Source organism: Ursus arctos, unplaced genomic scaffold (assembly GCF_023065955.2).
Source record: "Ursus arctos isolate Adak ecotype North America unplaced genomic scaffold, UrsArc2.0 scaffold_3, whole genome shotgun sequence".
Lineage (NCBI taxonomy): Eukaryota > Metazoa > Chordata > Mammalia > Carnivora > Ursidae > Ursus > Ursus arctos.
This window is the reverse complement of record NW_026622985.1, coordinates 93996694-94018337: the sequence shown is the minus strand read 5'-3', so window position 1 is coordinate 94018337 and position 21644 is coordinate 93996694. Positions and strand designations below refer to the sequence as shown.

The following is a 21644-nucleotide window of genomic DNA, read 5'->3' as shown; positions in this document are numbered from 1 at the left end:
CGTGTACAGTGTCTCCTACGAAGTTACTCTGAAGTTTATGTTTGACTGTTTAGTTATCTAATAGAGAAAGGGTTATTGCCTGGAGATACCAAATAAAAGAAGTCAGAGACAACACAATTTGATTATCCAAGACACCTTTTCCCTTGACAAAGTATGTCAGACTAGCCTCCTACAACAATTGGAAAGTCTGTTTTAAGCAAGTATAGAAATGACTGGAGATCAGGGGCCTTAAAGTAAAAAAAATCTTTTATTCCCTTATTTCCCCTGGAGTTATTATGTCAAATGCATTCCCAAGCCTGAAGAAGAAAATAAAGCTAAATTAATTTTAATCACGCACATCTCTTTTCTATATTCTGTGTGAAAAAATAAATACAAAGGGAATATGACTAATTTCAAGGTTTTACTTCATGTCATGCTCCTCAGAATACATTTTTCAGCAAATGTATATATGCTTTTATTTTATTCATATAATAGTTTACCCAGTACAACTTTAGGCTCCAATACCTTAAAAAACAACTCTTCTTTCCATAAAAATATCACATCAAAATTCAGGTCCAGATCAATTTCACACACATTAACCTCCAACAGTTAAGCAATTATTTCCTCTGAGATACTTGCTACTCTCATTTCACAAAGAATTTGGTTCATATAAATTGATGAAGACAACAGAATTATAAAGTTACAGCTTATAACATCTTGGTATCAGTTTATTTAAAAAAATCAATCAACCGTATATTTGAAACCAAGCCACATGTAAGACATTGTGCTAGGCTCAACGGTAAACAGGCAGAAGAAAGAAGAGAATTAATGTCCTCAAAAAGCTTCAGGAAATTTAAGCATTTTCAGCCAGAGCTGTCAAATGTCTGAACCATGTAATACACAGTATTAAACAAGTGAAAACAATAAGAGTGATTTAAAATTTTAAAAGGATCTGAGATCACCATGAGATAAGTGTTCAGGACGTTTGTGAAGAACACATAAGACTTAGTCTTAAAAATTCAACGTTTCATGGAAGAATTTCAATGGGAATATGACACTTTGGAAGCAGTTACTTTTGGATTTTAAAGGAGGAAATGTGTGGAGTGGCCTTTTTTAGAGAGGCAGGAGGAAGAGAGAAGAGCAAGACACTGCCTTTGTCTAAGTGTAGATCCATGACAAAAGTCAAAGATGGAATACTGATCATCTCCTCTCTGTCAAGTGTCAGACAGGCAAGTATTAGGGGGTACAGAGATGCAAGAGACATGACAGTGGAGGAGTCTGTAATTTAAGATGGAACAAAGGAAAATATTATTCAAGATATGAGATGTTATACTAGAGGATGATAGATTGTTCCCTGGGGTTTGAGAAAGGAAATGATACTAAATTGATAATAAATGATACTAAAGTGAATCTTGAAGGATGAGCAGAATTTAGCCAAAATGGCATATAGAGGAAGGAATTCCCAGCAGACAGTGAAAAGCAGGGGAGTACATAGTGTGAAGCATGAAAAATGAGGCCAAATCCTCCAGCTGGGCTCAGTTTGTGCATGCTCTTGTAAGGCACGCTAAGAAGACTTACTCCTTATGTAATGGGCAATAAATTATTTTCCTTGCATTTTAGAAACAAAAATTTGGATAATGTAAGGGAAAAATAAGAAACCATAAGGGAGATTATTTAAAAGGCTCCTGGGAGAATCTCAATGAGACATGATAAGGATGTCATTGGTGTTAGGTGCTGCATTCAACAAATATTTCAGATGAGCCATGTACAACCATACCTGATCGTGTGTGAATGAAAGACGTATTGAATGAATGTGAGTGGCAATGCAGTAGAGCAGCAAAGAATGGAAGTAGAATGATTTCAGACTCAACTCTTCTGGACTCCTTTCTGAACTTGTTATTTATGAGCTAGAAGAGTCTGGGTGAGTTATCACAGCTCCATGCCTCAGCTTCTTCATTTATACAATACACATGATGATCTTCACCCTGAGGAGTTCCTGAATTCAATGACTTAGTATATTTATGTACATGAACTCTGTTTAAACAGTGACTGGAACAGAGAAAGACCTTCATCAGTGTTAGACAGTGGGTAATCTGGTTTCTTTGTCCATGGTTTTAACTATGTATATACCATATAAGTAGGACTATGATCAAAAAGAAACATTCTTTTAACATTCTAAAAAAGTCCACTCCACACATTTCCTCCTTTAAAATCTGAAAGTAACTGCTTCCAAAGTGTCATATTCCCATTGAAAATTCTTCCATGAAACCCTGAATTTTTAAGACTAAGTCTTATGTGTTCTTCACAAACACAAAAATTCTTTTTGATTATGAAGATGGTCTGATGATTATGATTATGGTTTCAAGTGATGATTTTTTGAACTAGGATAAGGAGACAATGGATGGATGGATGGATGGATGGATGGATGGATGGATGATGAGGCACTTCAAAAGAACTGGTGGTACTGGCTAAATCATACAATGTGCTGGACAAAGATGGAAGAAAAAAATTTCATTTTTCTCAAGGTTTTGATCTCAGGTCCCAAGAGAATGATTTTACCCTTGATAGAAATGAGTGAGGAAGGAGGTTACAAAACAGGACCTAACGCACAAGGTCATTGGAGCCTTAAGCAAGACAATTAATGTAAAGGATTTAGCAGTGTGACAGGCATGGTTTAAGTATTCAGCAGCTGTTAGTTATCCTCACAGTCTCAGGAGCAGACGGGACTTTTCTGGATGGCCCTGGAGTCTCATTTCCTCCACCCTTTAGTTCCTTAGCAGAGGGCTACTTCAGCAGATCTGAGTCAGCACAGAGTATGAGGAGTAGACTTACATCAGCCACTGGGCTCCAGAGGCCTCCCTTTCCTAACAAGGCAGCTTTTCTGACTCCTGCCCCAATAATGCTGTAAAGCATTAAAAGTGCAGGCTCCTCTCTACTGGAATCGCGGCTATGGTATCAGCTGACCATCTATGCCCTGGCAGAGCTAAGAGCTTGCGGGATTGGGTGCACTTTATTACTTCTCTGCTTGTAGTTCTTGCCTACCCCCAATTAACTGTATGTTATGTCTGCATCCCAAAAAACAATAGAAATTTGATGACAGAGAAGACAGAAGGAGGCTGAGATCTGGGACAAATCTGCACAAGACTGACTGAAACATTTCAGGTTGGGAGTTAAAACTTGTGGCCAAAGGGGTAGAAAAATATAGGCAATAGGTCGTCATGGCTTAGTCTCAGTCAGCAGTGTCAGGGTTAAAGATAAAATAACAGAAAACTGGAATGAGGGGAGGGGAAGATTGCTGGGCAATCAGAGTAAGCAGTGCTCCAACATCTAGGCAGGGGACTGGCAGCAGGGTAATATGCCCAGGGTAGCAAGATCCCAGCCTCTGGATAGAGGTTCAGCAATAGGGTTCCAGTCTCTGAAAGGAACCCAGGAAAACTACCAGTGCTAGAAGAAAGATTGGCAATACTAGATGACTGGACATACTACGCAGGTTAACAGCATCTTTCAGAAAATATCAGATGTTAACAAGTGTTACAACAAAGATCTATGCCTGGCTATACTTGTAAAAAGTAGATCATAGAGAGTAAGAGGAAACAAGTAGTGGCTGGAAAGAAAGAAGACTCAGGACTAACTAGGAATTCAGTTACCCGAAGTAGGGTCTGTGCTGGGGTTATACAGGCCTCAAGGGAAATGTGTCAGAATAAAATAAATCATAAAATTGAGTAATTATTACAGTTTGGTCCATATAATTATTTTCTGATACAATATTACAAAAAAGCAGATAGTTTCTGAGCAATACTGGGTGACAAACCCAAAATTTTCTTGAGCTTTTCTGAATAAAGGAGAGAGACTAAGAAATATTTGTGGTAAACATCTCAGAGGGTATCCACAGGAATCATTCTTCAGGCTATCTCAAGTCAATTTAAGAGGTCCCATGTAGCTCTCCCAGAATCTGTGGGATCCCTTTTTCAAAAAGGCTCATTTCTACAACTAATTATAACAAAGCACCAGGTATCTCAATAAGCCTATACTGTTCACAGGTGGAATGGCTCAAATTGCTGAAAGTCATGAAAGGAACAAAGGTAGACAGATAATTGTCAATGATACTATCTCACAGTCTCAAGTCTCTGGTTAATTGCCCCAGGTAAGCATCACCATGAGGTTAATGAAGGGGGAGAGGGGGGGAAATGGAGGGAAGGTTTTAATCCAATGATTTTATTTTCTGTCCTTTCTGATTATGAAGGCAACCAATCTCCTATTACTCCACGCTGAAACTTTTAACTTTAAAACAAAATTATATACTTAGTGGAAAAATACCTAAAATATCTAAATTTGATGTGATGGTTAATTTTATGTGTCAACCAGACTGGGCCACAGGGTGTCCAGATGTGTAAACATTATTCTGGGTATGTCTGTGAAAGTATTTCTGGATAAGATTAACATTTGCATCTAGAGACTGGGTAAAGCCAATTCCTTCAATGTGGGTCGGCCTCGACCAATCTAATGAGGGCCTGACTGGAATAAAAGGGTGGAATGAGAAAGAAATCCCCCTCTCCGATTGACTGTCTCTAAGCCAGGACACTGGTCTTTTCCTGTCTTCAGACAGAACTGAAACATCATTTCTTCAGTCTTAAGCCTATGAGCCTATGAGCCCTGAATCGGCTTTCAGATTAGATCTTAGACAGGTAGTGGAACTACACCATAAGCTCTCCTGCATCTCCAGCTTACCACTGCAGATCTCAGGACCTCTCAGCCTCCGTAACTGTGTGAGTTTATTCCTGCTAATAAATCTCTCTCTCTTTATACATCATATCAGTTCTGATTCTCTGGAGAACCCTGGCTTATTATCAGCTGATTTATTATCTCTTTACTATATAAATCTATATTGGTTAAAATTACCAATTACTCATGTATCAGAGAAGTTTCGGCCCTTAAAAGTTTTATGAAAGGCAAAGAAAAAGGGCTTCTAGGCAAAGCCAATTTGTTCCTGTGCCTTCTCTCTTGTTCTGGAAACATCTTCAACTATATCCATTTATTAAGTTTGGGATTCTGGAGCTGTGTTCTCTGCTGGTCTTGCATAATTCATTTTTATTCTTATAGTTTGTAGAAGTAATGTCTGATTTCTCGCCCCCCCGCCTTTGATGAGTTTATTTGTACAGTAAACTGAAGCTTTTAAAACATGACCTGGTCCCTACTGGGAGTTTTCACCTCCATTTTATCCACCTAAGTTTACTAAATTTTATCCTCTCCTTGCAATTTTTAAAAATTATTATACGTACATACACACAATCATGTTTTATTCATCTTCCCTGAAAAAGGCAGAGAATATTTTAAAAGGCCCAGAAACATTGTAGAAACTAGAGTAGGTATGGTATCCTGGAGTGTGATTATAAATTAAAATGTCCCCTTTGCTTCCTAAAGAATAAGTCAATACCTAATATCACAACTTTCCCCCCAGCCTCTTTCTCCTTTCATGTTGGAATATAATGCTTCTATTGATGTGAAAATGCACCAGCATGCACTGAAGTAAAATTAAAGGTAGATTTCCACTCAGCTTGCATGATGATAGTACAGCCATGTTGGGAATTGAAATATAATAAAAAGTCAGCTAGGTGAAGCTACCCAGGAGCAACATACCATTCACTCAAATGCTTTTTACTTGGTATCATGTGGCTCTCACAGCCAGTCTATTTGTGAATTTGGGAAAAAAAAACATCAGCAAAGTATGTTCTGGATTTGTCCAAGGTTATCTGTATTTATATCTATAGATCTACATCCCTCTCACTTTTGTCTTTCACTAAACAAGAGGAGATATGCTGGCCAGGCACAAATCTGGATTCCTAACCCAAGTGAGCACAGTGCTCTAGGAATCAACCTTTCCTAGGCTCAAGCTTTCTCTAGGAATCCAGAGCCACGTTGTCTTCCAGTCTTAAAATGATGGACTTCTGAGCTTTTCTTGAGCATCTTAGATATCTAGAAGACCAACAAAAAGTAAGGAACTCTAAGAATTAACTTTTATTTTTAAGATTTTATTTATTTGAGAGAAAGAGAGGGAGACAGAGAGAGAGCACAAGCACGGGGAGGGGCAGAAAGAGAAGGAGAGGGAGAAGCAGACTCCCCCTGAGCTGGGAACCTGACTCAGAGCTCTCAATCCTAGGACCCTGAGATCATGACCTGAGCCAAAGGCAGATGCTTAACCAACTGAGCCACCCAGATGCCCCTAAAAATTAATTTTTAGCTACTTTTTTTGGAGAAATATATGTAAGTTATTTGGGAATAAATATATTTGTATTCACTACTTCACCATTACAAGAGAAAAGTAAAATCTTTTTTTTTTTTTTTTTAAAGATTTTATTTATTTATTTGACAGAGATAGAGACAGCCAGCGAGAGAGGGAACACAAGCAGGGGGAGTGGGAGAGGAAGAAGCAGGCTCATAGCAGAGGAGCCCAATGTGGGGCTTGATCCCATAACACCGGGATCACGCCCTGAGCCGAAGGCAGACGCTTAACCGCTGTGCCACCCAGGCGCCCCGAGAAAAGTAAAATCTGCTGTTCCCTGATAGCTAGCAACAGTTTTAAGGGGAAATGGACTTCATTTCAATTCACCCATTTATCCTGAAAAAACAAGAATTTAAAACTACATAGAAAGTGTGGCATTTGTTCAAAATTAGTTATGTGTATTTTCAAATAAAAGCTCATAAACCTAACCCCCAAATGTCTGCATCCAAATATAAAATGCTCTATTTGTTACGTAAATGCCATGAAGAAAATTAAGTTGAAGCTCACTGTTTAAGGACAAACTTTTTAAAAACTGAGTACACCGGGGATGTACTGTATGGTAACTAACATAATATAATAAAAAAAAAAAACATTTAAAAAATAAATAAATAAAAATAAAAATAAAAACTGACTATATGCTTCTAATTAAGTAGAGAAACTAGGATTTTTTAATCGATATAACTCAGTTTATGTAATTTCCATTCATAATGTTGTTAACCATTATACTTTTTCGGAATATCATTTTATCCTCAATTATTTTATAGTACACCTTTTCTGTTTTGTTTTGCTTTGCTTTAACAGTAATTGATGTTTACTGTAGAAAATTTGGGTATTATGGAAAATGTTTTAAGATGATAGTAATGAAAAAAAATGTTAGTAATGGGAACAATAACCCACCAATTAGAGATAATTACTATTAGTATCATTCAGATTTTTTTCATTCTGAACTGTTTTTTAGCCATCTATATACTTCTAATACTAATATTGGGATCTTATTCTATACAAATTTTCATTAACATTTTAATTCACTATATTATACTTTCCAATGGTATTCAATTTTATTTGAGAAACGATTTCTAATGACATAATAGTATTCCATTTGAAGATACAGCCTTTAAAAGCACCTCTTCATTTAAAATATTTGTTTGTTTTCAATTACTTCTATTACTTTATATATGTTGCGATAAATATCTCTGTGTACTTCTTTCCTTAGACTCAGAATGATACAAATTTAATAGTCAAGGGGAATGACATTTTTAAGTCTTCTAATAATTATGGTTTTAACTTGAATTAAGGAATATAATATACCTACTAAATATGTCTCCAATCACTTTGCATTGTAAAAAAAAAAAGTCACTTGAAGTATGAACGTAATGCCTAGATGAACTTTAATTTTTAAGTTGTAAAATTTTTTTTTAATATTTTATTTATTTGAGAGAAAGAGAGAGAGAAAGAGAGAGCGTACAAGCTGTTGGAGGGGGAGAGGGAGAGGGAGAAGCAGGCTCCCTGCTGAGCCATCCCAGGACCCTGGGATCATGACCTGAGCTGAAGGCAGGTGTTTAACTGACTGAGCCACCCAGATACCCTGAGTTGTAAAAATTCATTTTAAAAAATCTTGAAATGCTATCTGCAGTTTGAAGTCAGAGAGCTGAAAATCTTATCTCAATAAACAAAATACAAAAAACAATACTGCAAACTAAACTTTTTTTCTTATGTGATGGAAGAAGAAACCTCATGATACAAGTTATCACTTGAACTCCCAAAACTGGTATGAATTAATTCTTTCCAGAATTAATGTACTAACTACATTTTCAAATGTTCATAAAATCAAGAGAAGAAATATTCTAATTCCTTAGGATAGATTGTGCCAGGAGCAGTTCCAGGGAAATGCATTTGCCAACAATGAACTGAAAACATGCCAGTATTTACCACCAAGTTCCCCAGCTACACCAGAAGCCAAGAAAATGTCTGCTCCTTCTGCTGTGATCTGAATGTTTGTATCTCCCCCCTACAAATTCATATGTTGAAATCTTAATGCCCAGTGTGATGGTATTAGCAGGTGGGGCTTTGGAAGGTGCATAGGTCATGAAGGTAGAGCCCTCATGAATGGGTTAGTGCTGTTACAAAAAGAGACCCCACAGAGCTCTCCAGCCCCTCCCACCTGTGAAGACAGAGCAAATGAAAGCATCCATCTAGGACTTGGAAGAGGGCCTTCTTCAGCAGAATTCAACTATGCTGGCACCCTGATGGCAGGCTTCCACCCACCAGGACTCTGAGGAATAAATGTCTGTGGCTTAAATCGCCTAGTCCATTTTGTTACAGTAGCCTGATCAGACTAAGACACCTTCCCTTAACACACCCAGATGGCACTCAAAAGGTTTATAAAGGACACTGTAATAAAACAAAAATAAAACAAGGCCTGACAAAGATTTTCTTTAGAGACAGAAATACAAATAAAGATGATCTTTACTGAATACAGGTTTCTGAAGGAGGGCAGTTGCTGAAAAGTCATTCTAAAATTGAAGCAATATGTATGTAAACAAAACAAGGTTCTAATACTTCAGCTAGAAAACAGCTGATTTAGAAGCAGTGCATTTTCTGAATGACTTTTCTAAAAGGCTTTGTTTACATGGATAGAAATGGATTTTTTTTCAATAGGTAAGAAGGATCATTAATAGAAATCACTTCTCTTCCACTATATAAATGCTGAGTCACATTTTATGAACTTATTAATATGGGTAGACCACAACATTAGAGTATTATTGTAAACATCTGTACATAATTTACTGGTATAAAATTGAGGAATTTTGCAATAAAAACCTTATTTCAAATGGTAGGTAGTTGGTTTTGTTTGTTTGTTTTTTACTATACATCAGACAGTAATACACATGCATACTTTTTTACTACTATTATAATATTGCAATTATTGTTCCTGGAAGATACATTTAGTTTTCCAAAATGGACTGATGGTGTAAATACCTCCAAGCAACTGGAACTTTAAAAAATTCCAACTCTTCAAATGAGAAGACAGATCTGTAGGTCAATGTTTTCCAAACTGTAGGTCACAACTTGTTTTTAGGTCATAAAATCATTTGATAGGTCATGAAAAATTTAATGGAAAAAAAAAACATAAAGTAAGAATGCATCTAAAGTAGCAAAGTAAGTTTCAGTAGGTATTGAGTACGATATAAAATGTTTTATGTTTTCTGTGTTTTTATCAAAATCATTTGGATCTGAAGGATGTTATGCTAAGTGATATAAGCCAGATACACAAAGGCAAATACTGTATGATTTCACCTTTATGTAAAATCTAAAAAAAATAAAATTCATAGAACCAGAGAGTAGAATGATGGTTGCCAAAGGCTGGAGGGTGGGGGAAATGGGAAAACATTGGTCAAAAGGTACAAACCTTCAATTATGAGATGAAAAAGTTCCAGGGAATTTAAGGTATAGCATGGTGATTATACTTAATAATACTGCACTGTATACTTGAAATTTGCTGAGAAAATAGATCTTAAGTGTTCTCACTGTGTATGTGCATACACACACACACACACAAAAGTAAGTGTGAGGTGACAGATGCGTTAATTAACTTGATTGTGGTAATTATTTCACAATGTATACATATATTATTATACACCTTAAAAAAATCACATTGCACAACATGTACAACATGTAAATATATATTTGTCAATCCTACCTCAAAAAAGCTGGAAAAACAAATTAAAAAAAAAACAAATAATTTTAAAAACACAGTTCTAGGCCCTCCTTCTCCAGGGTTCTGATAGGAATGTTAAAATAAACAGTATGCTCAATGAACGCACGTTATCCATTCAATCCTATTAGCACTTTTCCCCCCTTTTACTACGTACTCTGAGCCAAAGGAAATGCATAAATCTGTATTCTCCACTCACTAAGTATGGTCCTAAATAGAAATAAATATAGTGGAATGTTTTATAAAAGTTGATGCTGCAACTTGGAAAATATTTTCACAGAAAGATAACCCGCTTTGCAAAGTCAAGGTTACTCAGAGTTTGACTGAATTTTACAAGTTGAGTCCACTGTCAAGACTAATGAGATCTGAAATCAATCACAACATAGAGGGAAAAATACGAGGAGGGTGAAAAAATACATTGAATACTAACTTACAGGATTTAGTTTGACTTTATCATCAAAGAACAATGTTGTCCAAGACAGAATAAAAAGGCTTTTGAACCACTGAATTAGCTTCATCTTGGACCACAGAATTTATTCACTAAAAATAAAACCAAGTGTCTCTCTAATGACTTCCCAATGCACTACTACACAGTGTTTGCGTGTGTGCATGTGTGTGTGCACACAGAAAGGCTAGCAGTGAATGCTTTCCTCTTCTAAATTTTCTGTATCTTCTACATTTTCACAACCAAGCTATTTTAAACATAAAGTAAAAAAACAGGATTGACATACTTCAGTGTTTATGCTGCTGATAAGAATAAGACAGACATAATACGGAACTATTTCCCTTCGTTAAAGCAAACATCAGTGCCCTCGGTCAGCTTACCTTTCTAAATTATTTCCTCAGTATTGCTACTTACGCTAAGTTACTCATACATTTAATTGAATTTGGTTAAGTACTTTAAGATGAAAACTGCCTTCTATGGACTCCATTTGTATTTATAGGATGGATGAATGAATGTAGTCATATACTGGATTCCTTTGTTCTTTCTTCCCTTTGTTTTTCAATAAACACAGTTTAAATGAGTATAAGATATAACTTTTTAAAAACGTATGTGCACCTATATTTACTTACAAATCTTTCTGAAATTTGAGCAATGATAACTGATAAGTTATCGTATACACTATATGTATAGGAAAAATAAATATTTGGAACAGTAAGGTATTATTATCATTGGAATACGTAAGACCAAGGTTACCGACATGTTGAAATTTCCTATCAGTTTCCCTTAATTTGCACAGATTCTTGGCTAAATTAAAAAAATTTCTCAAGTCCAATTTTATCATATTTAAGCAAATCTATTAAGGGAAATTAGTCATTGCATATTGGATTTCTTTTTTCTTTTTCTTCCTTTTATTTTTTCATAAACACGGTTTAAATTAGATGAAAGTATCTTAGAGTCTTAAATTAGACCAAATTAAATTAGGAAATGTTTATTGATCTTGACATTTAAGATCCTATTATTTCCATTATAATGATTCCTGTTACAATGGAAAACCACCAGGAATTTGGGTTTGTTCAGAGAATGTCAAGAGGGAGAGAGGCCTTCATACTTCTATGTTTTTAGTCATTAGAAAAGAATAATTGTAATAAAATCTAATGTGATGTTTTTCAACTGTAGTAAATATTTGTATGTGTATTTGTTTTATGTGTTTTTCTGGTCTCTCCAGATATTTTCTATTTGCTCTAAATCTCCCCAGGTGAATTTATACTGGGAAGTAGTGATAAAATATGGTTGACCAATCATTTTGACTCCAAAAACTCAGGGGAAAGCAAAACTAACAAAGCAAAAACAGAAAAAGTAAATATCTAAGTATTTCACAATGGCTTTCGATTTCAATAGTTCAGATACACCTCTGATATAATGGTCCCTCTATCTTCTTTGAATCCTTCTCAGTAATAGTCTATATGGCTATGCCCTACAGAAACACCAAGCGCATTTTATGAAAAGACACATATTCTTCAGCAGGAAATATTCTGTTAATAAACACTAGTTTAAAGGGCCACGGTGTTAACTCTACAAACATTCCCAGAGCACCCCTAATGTAACAGGGGCTATTCTACACACTAGAATAGAAGAACAGGCATAGCCTCTGCCCTCAAAGAGCTGACAGCCTACAGGGCAATGACATGGACACAAACAATATAATGTGTTAGAAACCATGTCAGGTGTATACATATGGTGTCACAAGTGAACATGGAATATTTTGACATCAGAGCCAGCAGTCACGCAGTTGAGCATTTTGTCATGAACTTCCTCTCTATTTGGTACATCTGTATAAGCTGCTCAGTCTATGTTAATTTTCTCTGTCTTCTAAGTAGTTCTCCACAAAATAAAAACATCTACTGCAAGGAACATCAAGAAAAATTTGATGAAAACTTTTACTATTTTAGAGTCCCCTATCAGGACTAATTTTTATTTACAACATCTCACATTTTGCTATCCCAGCTTTCTTTGTACCATATTAATCAAAGAATATAACTAGGTTGCTAAGTTTGTTCAATTAACAACAATATTACCCAAGCCTCAGTTTATCATACTACTGTGAGGTTAATTTTAAAAATTACCCTGCTAGGCCAATCAGTCTTCCCTCAGTTGATACATACATCTTATCATTCCTCTTTGTACTCACCCCTTGTTGTTGTTTTTCCTGAAAATTTGCATAAACTTAGCAAGATCACTTTGAGGTTTTGATTCAAGCAGTTGCATATACCTTTAAAGTCAATTAAATTAATATATACTTGCTACTAATAGTAAAAGGTATTTGAATTCCATAAAGTCAAATAGTACCAGGCCTCTTATATCAGTAAAACAGACATTCTTTGTAAACATAAAATATTCACTTAGAGTAATGTCCATTGCCCTCTTAACGTGAACAAGCAGGTATAAGCAATAGAAGATCTTGGTGCTCTGAGACAGTCTCAACCAACTTCCCTCCTCACCCACCCCTCACCCTCTGAGCAAATTTCCAGTGTTCTCTTACTCAATCAGTACTCTGAGCAGCCAAGTAAAAATCTCACCAAGTCTGAATTCAAACATAACCACAAGCACGCAACACCAACAAAACAAAAGCATTGCTAGCTGTGGAAATGACAATAGCAGTTTCAAAAGGATTGCACTCACCTGAGGAAATATCTATTTGGCTCATCTTGGTCTGCGTGACGTTGATGTGAACACCAACTTTGCTTTCAGTGAGGTCAATCTCCACATTGCCCAAATTATCTGCAAACTGACTGAAAAGCAGGAGACCATTTGGGTTCCAAGTCCTGAACTGGAAACTGACTGAAAACAGGTCCTGGTTAGGCCGTCCTGGCACCTCCAGGTAACTGGTAGCATTGAAAAAGACAGGCACTGTGTAGGGCTCCACGCACGAGAAACTCAAATTTCCCTGCAAAACAAAAGGGCATGCTTTGAGACAAATGCAAACAAAGCTACGGTCTATGGATGTCAATGCAGAGCCTAAGCTTGTGCCAAACTCTCACACACAGCAGCATGATTTGGGTTCGGCACCCAGATACCTCAGCATCACTCTACTTGGAGTGTGTATCTAACAGGGTTCAGCGGCTGACTGTCAAGATGAGGAATTAGCAAGAACCCTCTATCATGGAATCGAAAGACTGATAGCCTGATAGGATGGGATGTGTCCCTGTGTGGTGGGCATGAGTGTGAACCACTGGACTTTCTAAAGAGGGCAGAAAGCTGCTGCTCCCCTCCCCCATTACTGATGATGCCTCAGCCAAGGAGGAGATGCCACCATGTTCTTCTGGATGGCCTATGTCAAGTGTTTATTTATATATAACTAGTTTCAGTGGGAACTACGGTCATTTGGTTATTTGTTAATTGATATTATGGGACAAATATTCTTGTTTTTTATCCCCATACCTAATACATGAATTAATATTAACTATGTAGCATCAGCAAAATTGTGATTTCAGATTATTATATTAAATTACCATGAAGTGTGCATATATTATAATGAATTAATGCTTCTGAAAATAAAGTATGAATGTACAAAATGAAAACAAACTTGTGATAATTGAAGCCTATTCCTTTCTTCTCACTCTCCCTCTATTTTGTACCAAAAAAATTTGATTTAACCATTCAGACACACTAAATGTTGCATTCGAGTGTGTAAGTACCTTCCGTTTAAAGGTCTGAAAACTTATGCTTGCTTCCAACTTCTTTTACCCCACCATAATATTCTGATGAATATAATTTATTCACATTTTCATCTGGTCCTTCAATTACTTATTTCACAACAACACAACACCAGGATATTTAGGTTTAAAAGCATCATTCTTCCATTTCAGCACATTAACCATAATATCTAAGGCAGGCTGTCCCTCGGAATTAATATTCAAACTAAATTTGCACTGTAGCTTCACAGATAATTATTTTTAACTACTTACTTTTACTGGTGAAAAGAACTGCCTTTGCCTAATAGTTGAGATGTTATAACTGACCACATACCCATGTTGTGGGGAACGTCTCCCAACAAAATTAAAGGTCCATTCTGAGTAAAGGTGCTGACTCAGAAGTCAGTGTATAATAGGTATTGGAGGAGGTCAACAAAAAGACTTATGACTGCCAGTTAATCCATGAGCAGGACTTGGACAATTGGAGACTTCTCTGCTGTCCTCGGAATGTATGTTCCCACTCCAAGGATACAGTCTTGAGATACAGATGTGGTGTTGAGGCTCTCCGACCTGGGTACTGAACTGGTTAAGACCTCCTGCATCCATAACTGAATCCAGGTAAGACCTCTATATAAACTTTTAAGGCTTTGGTAGGCAGGTGCAGAGATGTAGTCATCTTGTGGCTTCCCAAGACAAGCCTATAACTTCCCATGCTTTTTTTTTTTTTTAACATGTTCAAGTGTCTTAAAATTCTGATTATTATTATTAAACCTACCACCCACCAATGTGGGGTGGTCTGTCTCTTTCTTCCATCTCTTCCTGCCCTCTGCATCCAGGGGCTGGTTGCAGGAAGCTGTCCAGGAAGCTGTCCAGGAGGCTATTAGGGAATGGGTGTGTACATGGAACTCATATGAGTGCAGGGTGAGTGTTGAGTCAATTTCACTGAAATACCAGCACCTGATGTCTTTGAAAGCAAATTTTCCTCATAAATATTTGTCCTTGTAGAGTTGCTTACAAAATGTCTCACTTTTCTCTATCCTGCTTAAAATTTTAATATGTACATATATTTTTAAAAGTTTATTTTTTTTAATCTACAAAATGTGTATGATAACATCTCTAGTCATCCTGTAGTACTGTTCTCAGACTGTCATCAAAGTAATAACATTCCTAGCACAGTGCCTGGTGCCTATAAATGGAACTATTAACTATTTTTCTCTATAGTCAATACATTTTATAAGATAATTTCAAAGTTCACTTTTTATTCAGTATAAATTCATTCTTTTGAAGAAAAATAATTAAAGAAAAATGTCACATTAAATTATTATTTTATGCCATAATAATTTTCATACCCAACCTGAACTCCTATTTATTCATGTGGGGATTTCTATTTGTCCAATCATTTTGTGAAAACCCTAGGCTCAACAGACCACCAGAGCTCTTTTGCAACAGAGTGTAAGCACTCCTAACATTGTCTACTGTCAGTGGCTCTCAAATGTAGGTCTCTGGAATCCCAGACTCTCCCAAATAACACTTTTAGGTTGAAGTGAACTCCTGTTCTTGCAGACCCATAGGGAACACATACTAGACTTTTCAGATGGTATCTTTCAGGGATCCTAAGCAGTATCATGGGGAGGCAGGTATGCTAGAGCAGTCTTCAATTTTTGCTCTCTGCCTCGAAACAGTTAAACCTGGAAACAACTCACAGCAGAGCTGGAAGAAGATCACTATCAGGTTCTCAGTCACAGCTTTCACTACCCAGTGGCAGTCAATCCTTATTTAACTGCCTATACTTGGTATGTTTAGGGCTTTCAAAAAAAGTGCATTTCTTTACTTACCTGGGTGAATTACCTTTGGAAACATGTAAATGAATATAACAAAGTTCCTGGATGCAACACTTTTAAAATATTGAACTAAATCATAAACAAGAAATGGAGAGTCATACACAAAACATCTGGAAACATGATGCTGCCAGTTTATGGGCTGCCGAACTGCTGGGACGAAGCACACACTGAGGAATGCCTGCGGTATGTTCCTCTGATATGTGAGTTCCAGAAACACTGGGTCAAAATCCTGTGCCCCATCTGAGTACAACTTACCATCTACTGCAGGCTAATTTAACTCAAAAGCCATGATTTATTCTCAAGAGTATATCCACTATCTACACTTTTTTAGGTAATTCTAAAGTTAGTTTTACACTGTTGAGCCCAACACAAGCATGATGGCAAATTCTATGACCATGTTGTTGTCATTCAATAATCCAGAAAAAACAAAACTTCTTTGATTTTTCTATGAACCACTATTTTGGAGTGAACAATCTTACCACATTTGAGGGCTCTAGTTTCTTCCTTCTCGCAAGATCAGTTATATTGATACCATTGTAATTAATGCTTTCCATGCAGCCTTTGAAGTTCTTTCTACTGCTGGAACTTGGCTTCCCAGAGAAAGGTATGCCTCCGAAGGTTATCTTTGAGAAAAAGAAAAAAATGTAAACATTCACACTGCATTCAACTTAAAAAAAATATTCACAATCAATTAGACAAAACTATTAATACAACCAAGGTCAGTTATACAACCAAGGCCTGTATATCTCTCCCAGAATATACAAACATTTTTTTCTGCCTCCAAAATCTGTTGCATATTAAATTATGTTGTTATGGAAGTACATAACAGTATTATTAATTCTGGAAATCAGATTATAACTTTAACAAGAAAATAGCAATAATTTCTTATAGATGAAGGCATTTTATAAATTTTCCTGAAATGTTTTAGATTTTATACAGCAACCTTCTTTTATTAATATTAAAAACACATTTTTATGCTTATCATTCAAAGACATACTACTGATAAATGCTTCTAGTCATCATGAGATAACCAGTACTAATATAACACATGATAAACCTGATGTAGTATATAGACTTATTTTAATTTAAATGACCATTAAAGTCAAATATTCACTAGGCTAATTTTTAATACAGAAAACAGTTCAAAAAGTCTCACTACAATATTGTTTAAGAACATATTAGGAGATGGGGGCTGATATTTGAGTACTATAGGCTTAGAAATATTATCGGTCTTCTGAATCCCAAGGAATAAGGTAAATGCCCTTTACTGTGACTCTCTGGCTACCATCACCTATAAAAAGAGAGTATGTCCTTTTCCTTATATCTTTGGCCAAATTAGAGTACTATAGTGTCAATTTCCTATAATAAAAAAATTATATTTAATATATGTATTGCCATAATGACATTTACTGCTAATAGTGAATTAGTGGTAAATAAATCTAAATACTAACCAGAGCTGCAATACCAAGATATATAATCCAGATGTTACTTCTCTTTTTAATTATTATTCAATGCTACCATTATCAACTTTTCCTATAAAGCTCTTAAAATGAAGGCAATAGTTAAGACATTTTTGAATGTCAAGACGTCATATTTGAAACATAAGGCACAGATCTTTGTGTTCTAGGAGGCCTTTAGCAAATTATGTTCTTTTATTTAGTGTCATGGCATTTAGATGCTTAGTTATTGTGGAAAAAAGCACAAATTAATGATAGTTTATGAGACGATATAAAAAAACAAAAGACCTCACTTAAAATAAAATATGTTAATAATGTTGAATGTGTATCATTTACCATAAAGAAGGGAAAACTGAGGATAAATATATAGAAATGAATTAAGAAATGACAAAAGTAAAATTATACAGTAATCTAAAATAGAATTATTAGGAAAATATTTTCAAGTGGCACTACAATGAACTTATTAGGTACTAAATAAATATACCTAATACCAAAGGTAAGAATTATTGATAATATGTGGAGTGTTATACTTCCTGTCTACAGTTTACTTTACCAATTCTTTCCCAGTTGATGGTAATAAAAATCTATGCCTGACAACACGCAGCACCGCATTTTGAACATTATTACTAAATACCAGTTTAAATATATTGTCTCATTCTTTTTCTGTGTGCTGTTGGGATGATGATTAAACACTCCTGTGGTTTCTCTGCTTTCAGCAACCCTCAGCACATGTCCTACATCACCTTCAGAGGTGCCCTAGTGAAGCAACACAGCCTCAATTTGCCAGATTTCCTTACAACTAAGAGATGTGGGTTCAAATCCCAATTCCTAATGTAACTAATCCTACGATACTAGGTTGCCACTTCTGCTGATTATGTATCTCATCAGTAAAATGAAGTGCCTGGACCACAAAATATTTTCTGATGTTATAATTATTCAGAAAGTAAAAAAAAAAAATGTTGTAATTATTAGATTATTCATCAGATATTCATATAACTCATATGACTGGCTTATTAATGATACTATCATTCAATAACAACCCGGACTCTAATGAAATAACCACATTGACCATTTTGTTAGCTACCAAGAGTTTATAAAATGTGGCAGAGATTGCTAGATACTTCTAAGTGTCCTTTCTCCCTACCTTCTTTAGGAAAACAAGACAGCTTTACAGCTGTGCACACTGAAGCCAATATATGGCATTTACGAACCTCTTTCAATCAAGTTTTGGTCTCGTGAGATTAAAGTAGTAAGACTGTGTGACTCCAAAAACTATAATTAAAAGGGGAAGGGAGCACAACCTTCTTTACTCTTCCTTCCCACTGGAATGCAAGACAGAATGTCAACAGCTTTCTTGGAGTGATTTGCAATGGGGCTGGAGAAGCAGCAAGGTAAAAGGAAACTGGAGTCTTAACGACCATGATGCTGCCATTTGAGCCCAGGGCTCCCCTCCTACAATTACCTTTTATATGAAGAAGAATAAACACGCATCTGCTACATGCAGTCTAATTAATCATAACTGATACATATGGTGATTTCTATTACTTCCTATTGCCTCCTCATATAATAATGCTATGACAAATGTGCTATTACATTAATTTTCCAAAAGGGAACTATGATGTGTCCACTGTCACACAACCAGTAAGGAGCAAAAAGGGACTCGAACCCAGGCCTTTTGTTCCAGTTTGAGCCATGCAATTGATTCTCTAAAAAATCCTAGCTGGTTTTTCTCTAAAATCTTAGCCTAGTTCTGCAACTATCAAGGGGCATTCATTCCTCTACCTCCCAAGCAGAAATGTATTGCAAAGGCAATGGCATAACACCCACAGGGTCTATCCTGGAACTTAGCTGAAGAAAAGAGAGAAGCCAGGCCAAACATCAGTGTGTGGCTGAGAAGAACGATGTGTATCTGTTTACCTTTATACCCTTCCGAGGGTACCATGTGGCCAGTAGCTTGCCTGCCCATGTGTCTGGCACACTTTGCAGTATAACTCAGCTCCAGGAGGTGATAAGGTGAACTCTTCAGCCACCTTCCACAAAAAATGCCCACACTGAGTTACCTCAAAGGAGCAAACTTGTTTTCTACTGCTTCTTTCATGATGTACATCTCTGGGAATAGTGGTAGGTATTAATTTACCCTTGCAGTATACTGAATCCTGCTCATACTAGCTCTACAGCACTGACTGTTCAACAGAGCCATTATTAAAAATTGAATTATATAGTTTCAAGTTACATTAAACAAATAGTAGCTACTAAGAACTCATCTCTATATTTTTATTGTTATATATATTCTTGAGATTACTTACATTCATTGTGTCTATATATGATGGGAATACCCTATCATGTGGTGTGCTATAATAAATATATTTGGTCTTTGTTGCCAGTTCCTGGCACAGGGCTCCTAAAACCCTTGGAATATTCTGAGTGATAGAAATGTCTTCAGTTATTCATAACAAGCCTCCTTTGGGGTCTGAGTCTAGTTCCTAGGTGGATGAGTCAGAGAGGTATGTGTGAAAACACTGAGAGACTGACTCAACGGACTCAGGATTCTTTATCAGTAAATTTGAATTTCTTCTTAGTGTCTGTCTCTAACAATGTCCCAGGCATTGTCATCTACAGCTGAGATTCTCAAAGATGGCATGTATATTCATGGGCTTCAAAGTGTCCATGAAACTGCTGACCCTGAGTGTGTGCATGAATATTCATGAATTTCATCACAAACTCAATACAGTCTATGACCCCAAATTTTTAATTCTGTTTTTTGAAAACTGGAATTGTGTTTGCCCATTGCTAATGTTCCAGGATCTCTCATCTCTTCTACGGTACTTCAGAGTTTATTAATGGAGGATGAATAATTCATCTTTAATTTCTCTCATACAGTGGGAGATAAGCCACCTAAGCCAAGAAATGTACTAATTTAGAAAAAATAAAACTTCTGGGATTTTCATCTTCTTTCCCTTGCAACAGTCATTTTGCTTTAAGGAGATTTTTTGGGGGGTACAGTTATTTTCTGATCATCCTAAATTTATTTTAACGTTAATAAAGTCTCAATATCAGGGTTTATATAGCTTAATCTATTTTAAATTCCTATTTAGGAATATATGTAATATATTCACCTTGGAGAAAATTTAGCAACTATTTATATAAAGAAAATAAAAAACACAGTTGTAAATCCTTTTTCAATTATCTTACAGTAAGCATATTTCACATTTTTAAAAATTTATATATAGATATTAACACATACATATGTGTGTGTATATGTATACAAACAACTTCAAAACTGGGGACAAGGCACACTGAGTTGGCACAGAAAACTCAGGTTAGTAGCCACCATACACCTTCTATTTTTAAAGGATTCACAGCAATATTTGACATGCTCTGGGCATTATGTAAAACACTAGCCTGAGCTAGCTGACCATTCTAACATCCTGCTGCACTGCTTTTTGATGATTTCCTGTCCTAGTGAAGGTGGGTTTTTTATCATTTCTCTAATAAAAACAGTGTCGCATGAAAGTAAAAGTGGAACAGAAGATGAAGATGGCAGTCAAATCCAGTTCCAAAATCTGAGGAGTTGTACCAGGCAGGGACACTCATCCCATTAGCAAGTAATCATTGTTGTTTTAAGAATTAAATAAAAAAATTTTTTTTTCATTTATCGGTGTTTTTTTTTGAATGGCTACTGAGTTGTTAGGACATAAACATTTATTAAGTTGTCTGGCTCTAACTATTACAGAATGGTCTAGGACAGCTGCGGAAAAATTACTAACACACTGAGGGTTCCATGGAGTAAGAAAGTTTGGAAACCCCTTGCTGAATAATATTTCATCCTATTTATTTTACTGTTATGCTCTTTTTGTTCATTTAGTGTTATCCCTTTTCTCTGGAATATATAACACTGTGATGAACATCTTACAGTACTCTTATCTCTATATGTGATTAACATTTTCAGTGGACATTTTAAGGTTGAACTGCTCTCTAAATAATTTATTAAAAAGCCTGAAATGCCTACTTGTATAATATGGGAATATACAGTTTTTATGAGACCAACATGATTATTTTTTGACCTCTGATCATTTAGAGCATAAAATATGTCCTTTTATTTATGGACAACCTCTTAAAATATTCTATATTTTACTTTATTGGTTCTATGATAATTATATCTGAGAAAATAGAACCCGACAAAAGAATTATCTATAGTCATGAAGTCATAAATTACTTAATATAAATCAGAACTC

General features: G+C 35.8%; 1 protein-coding gene across 1 annotated transcript in view; it reads right to left on the bottom strand.

Annotated features, from left to right (window-relative positions):
- CNTNAP2 (contactin associated protein 2) overlaps window positions 1–21644 on the bottom strand; it is a 1356273-nt gene that overhangs the window by 994988 nt on the left and 339641 nt on the right. Inside the window, exons 8-9 of the mRNA XM_026479097.4 lie at window positions 16432–16575; window positions 13099–13363 (exon numbers count right to left, since the gene is read on the bottom strand). Coding sequence (XP_026334882.2) covers window positions 13099–13363; window positions 16432–16575 — 409 coding nt within the window. The remainder of the gene's footprint in view (window positions 1–13098; window positions 13364–16431; window positions 16576–21644) is intronic.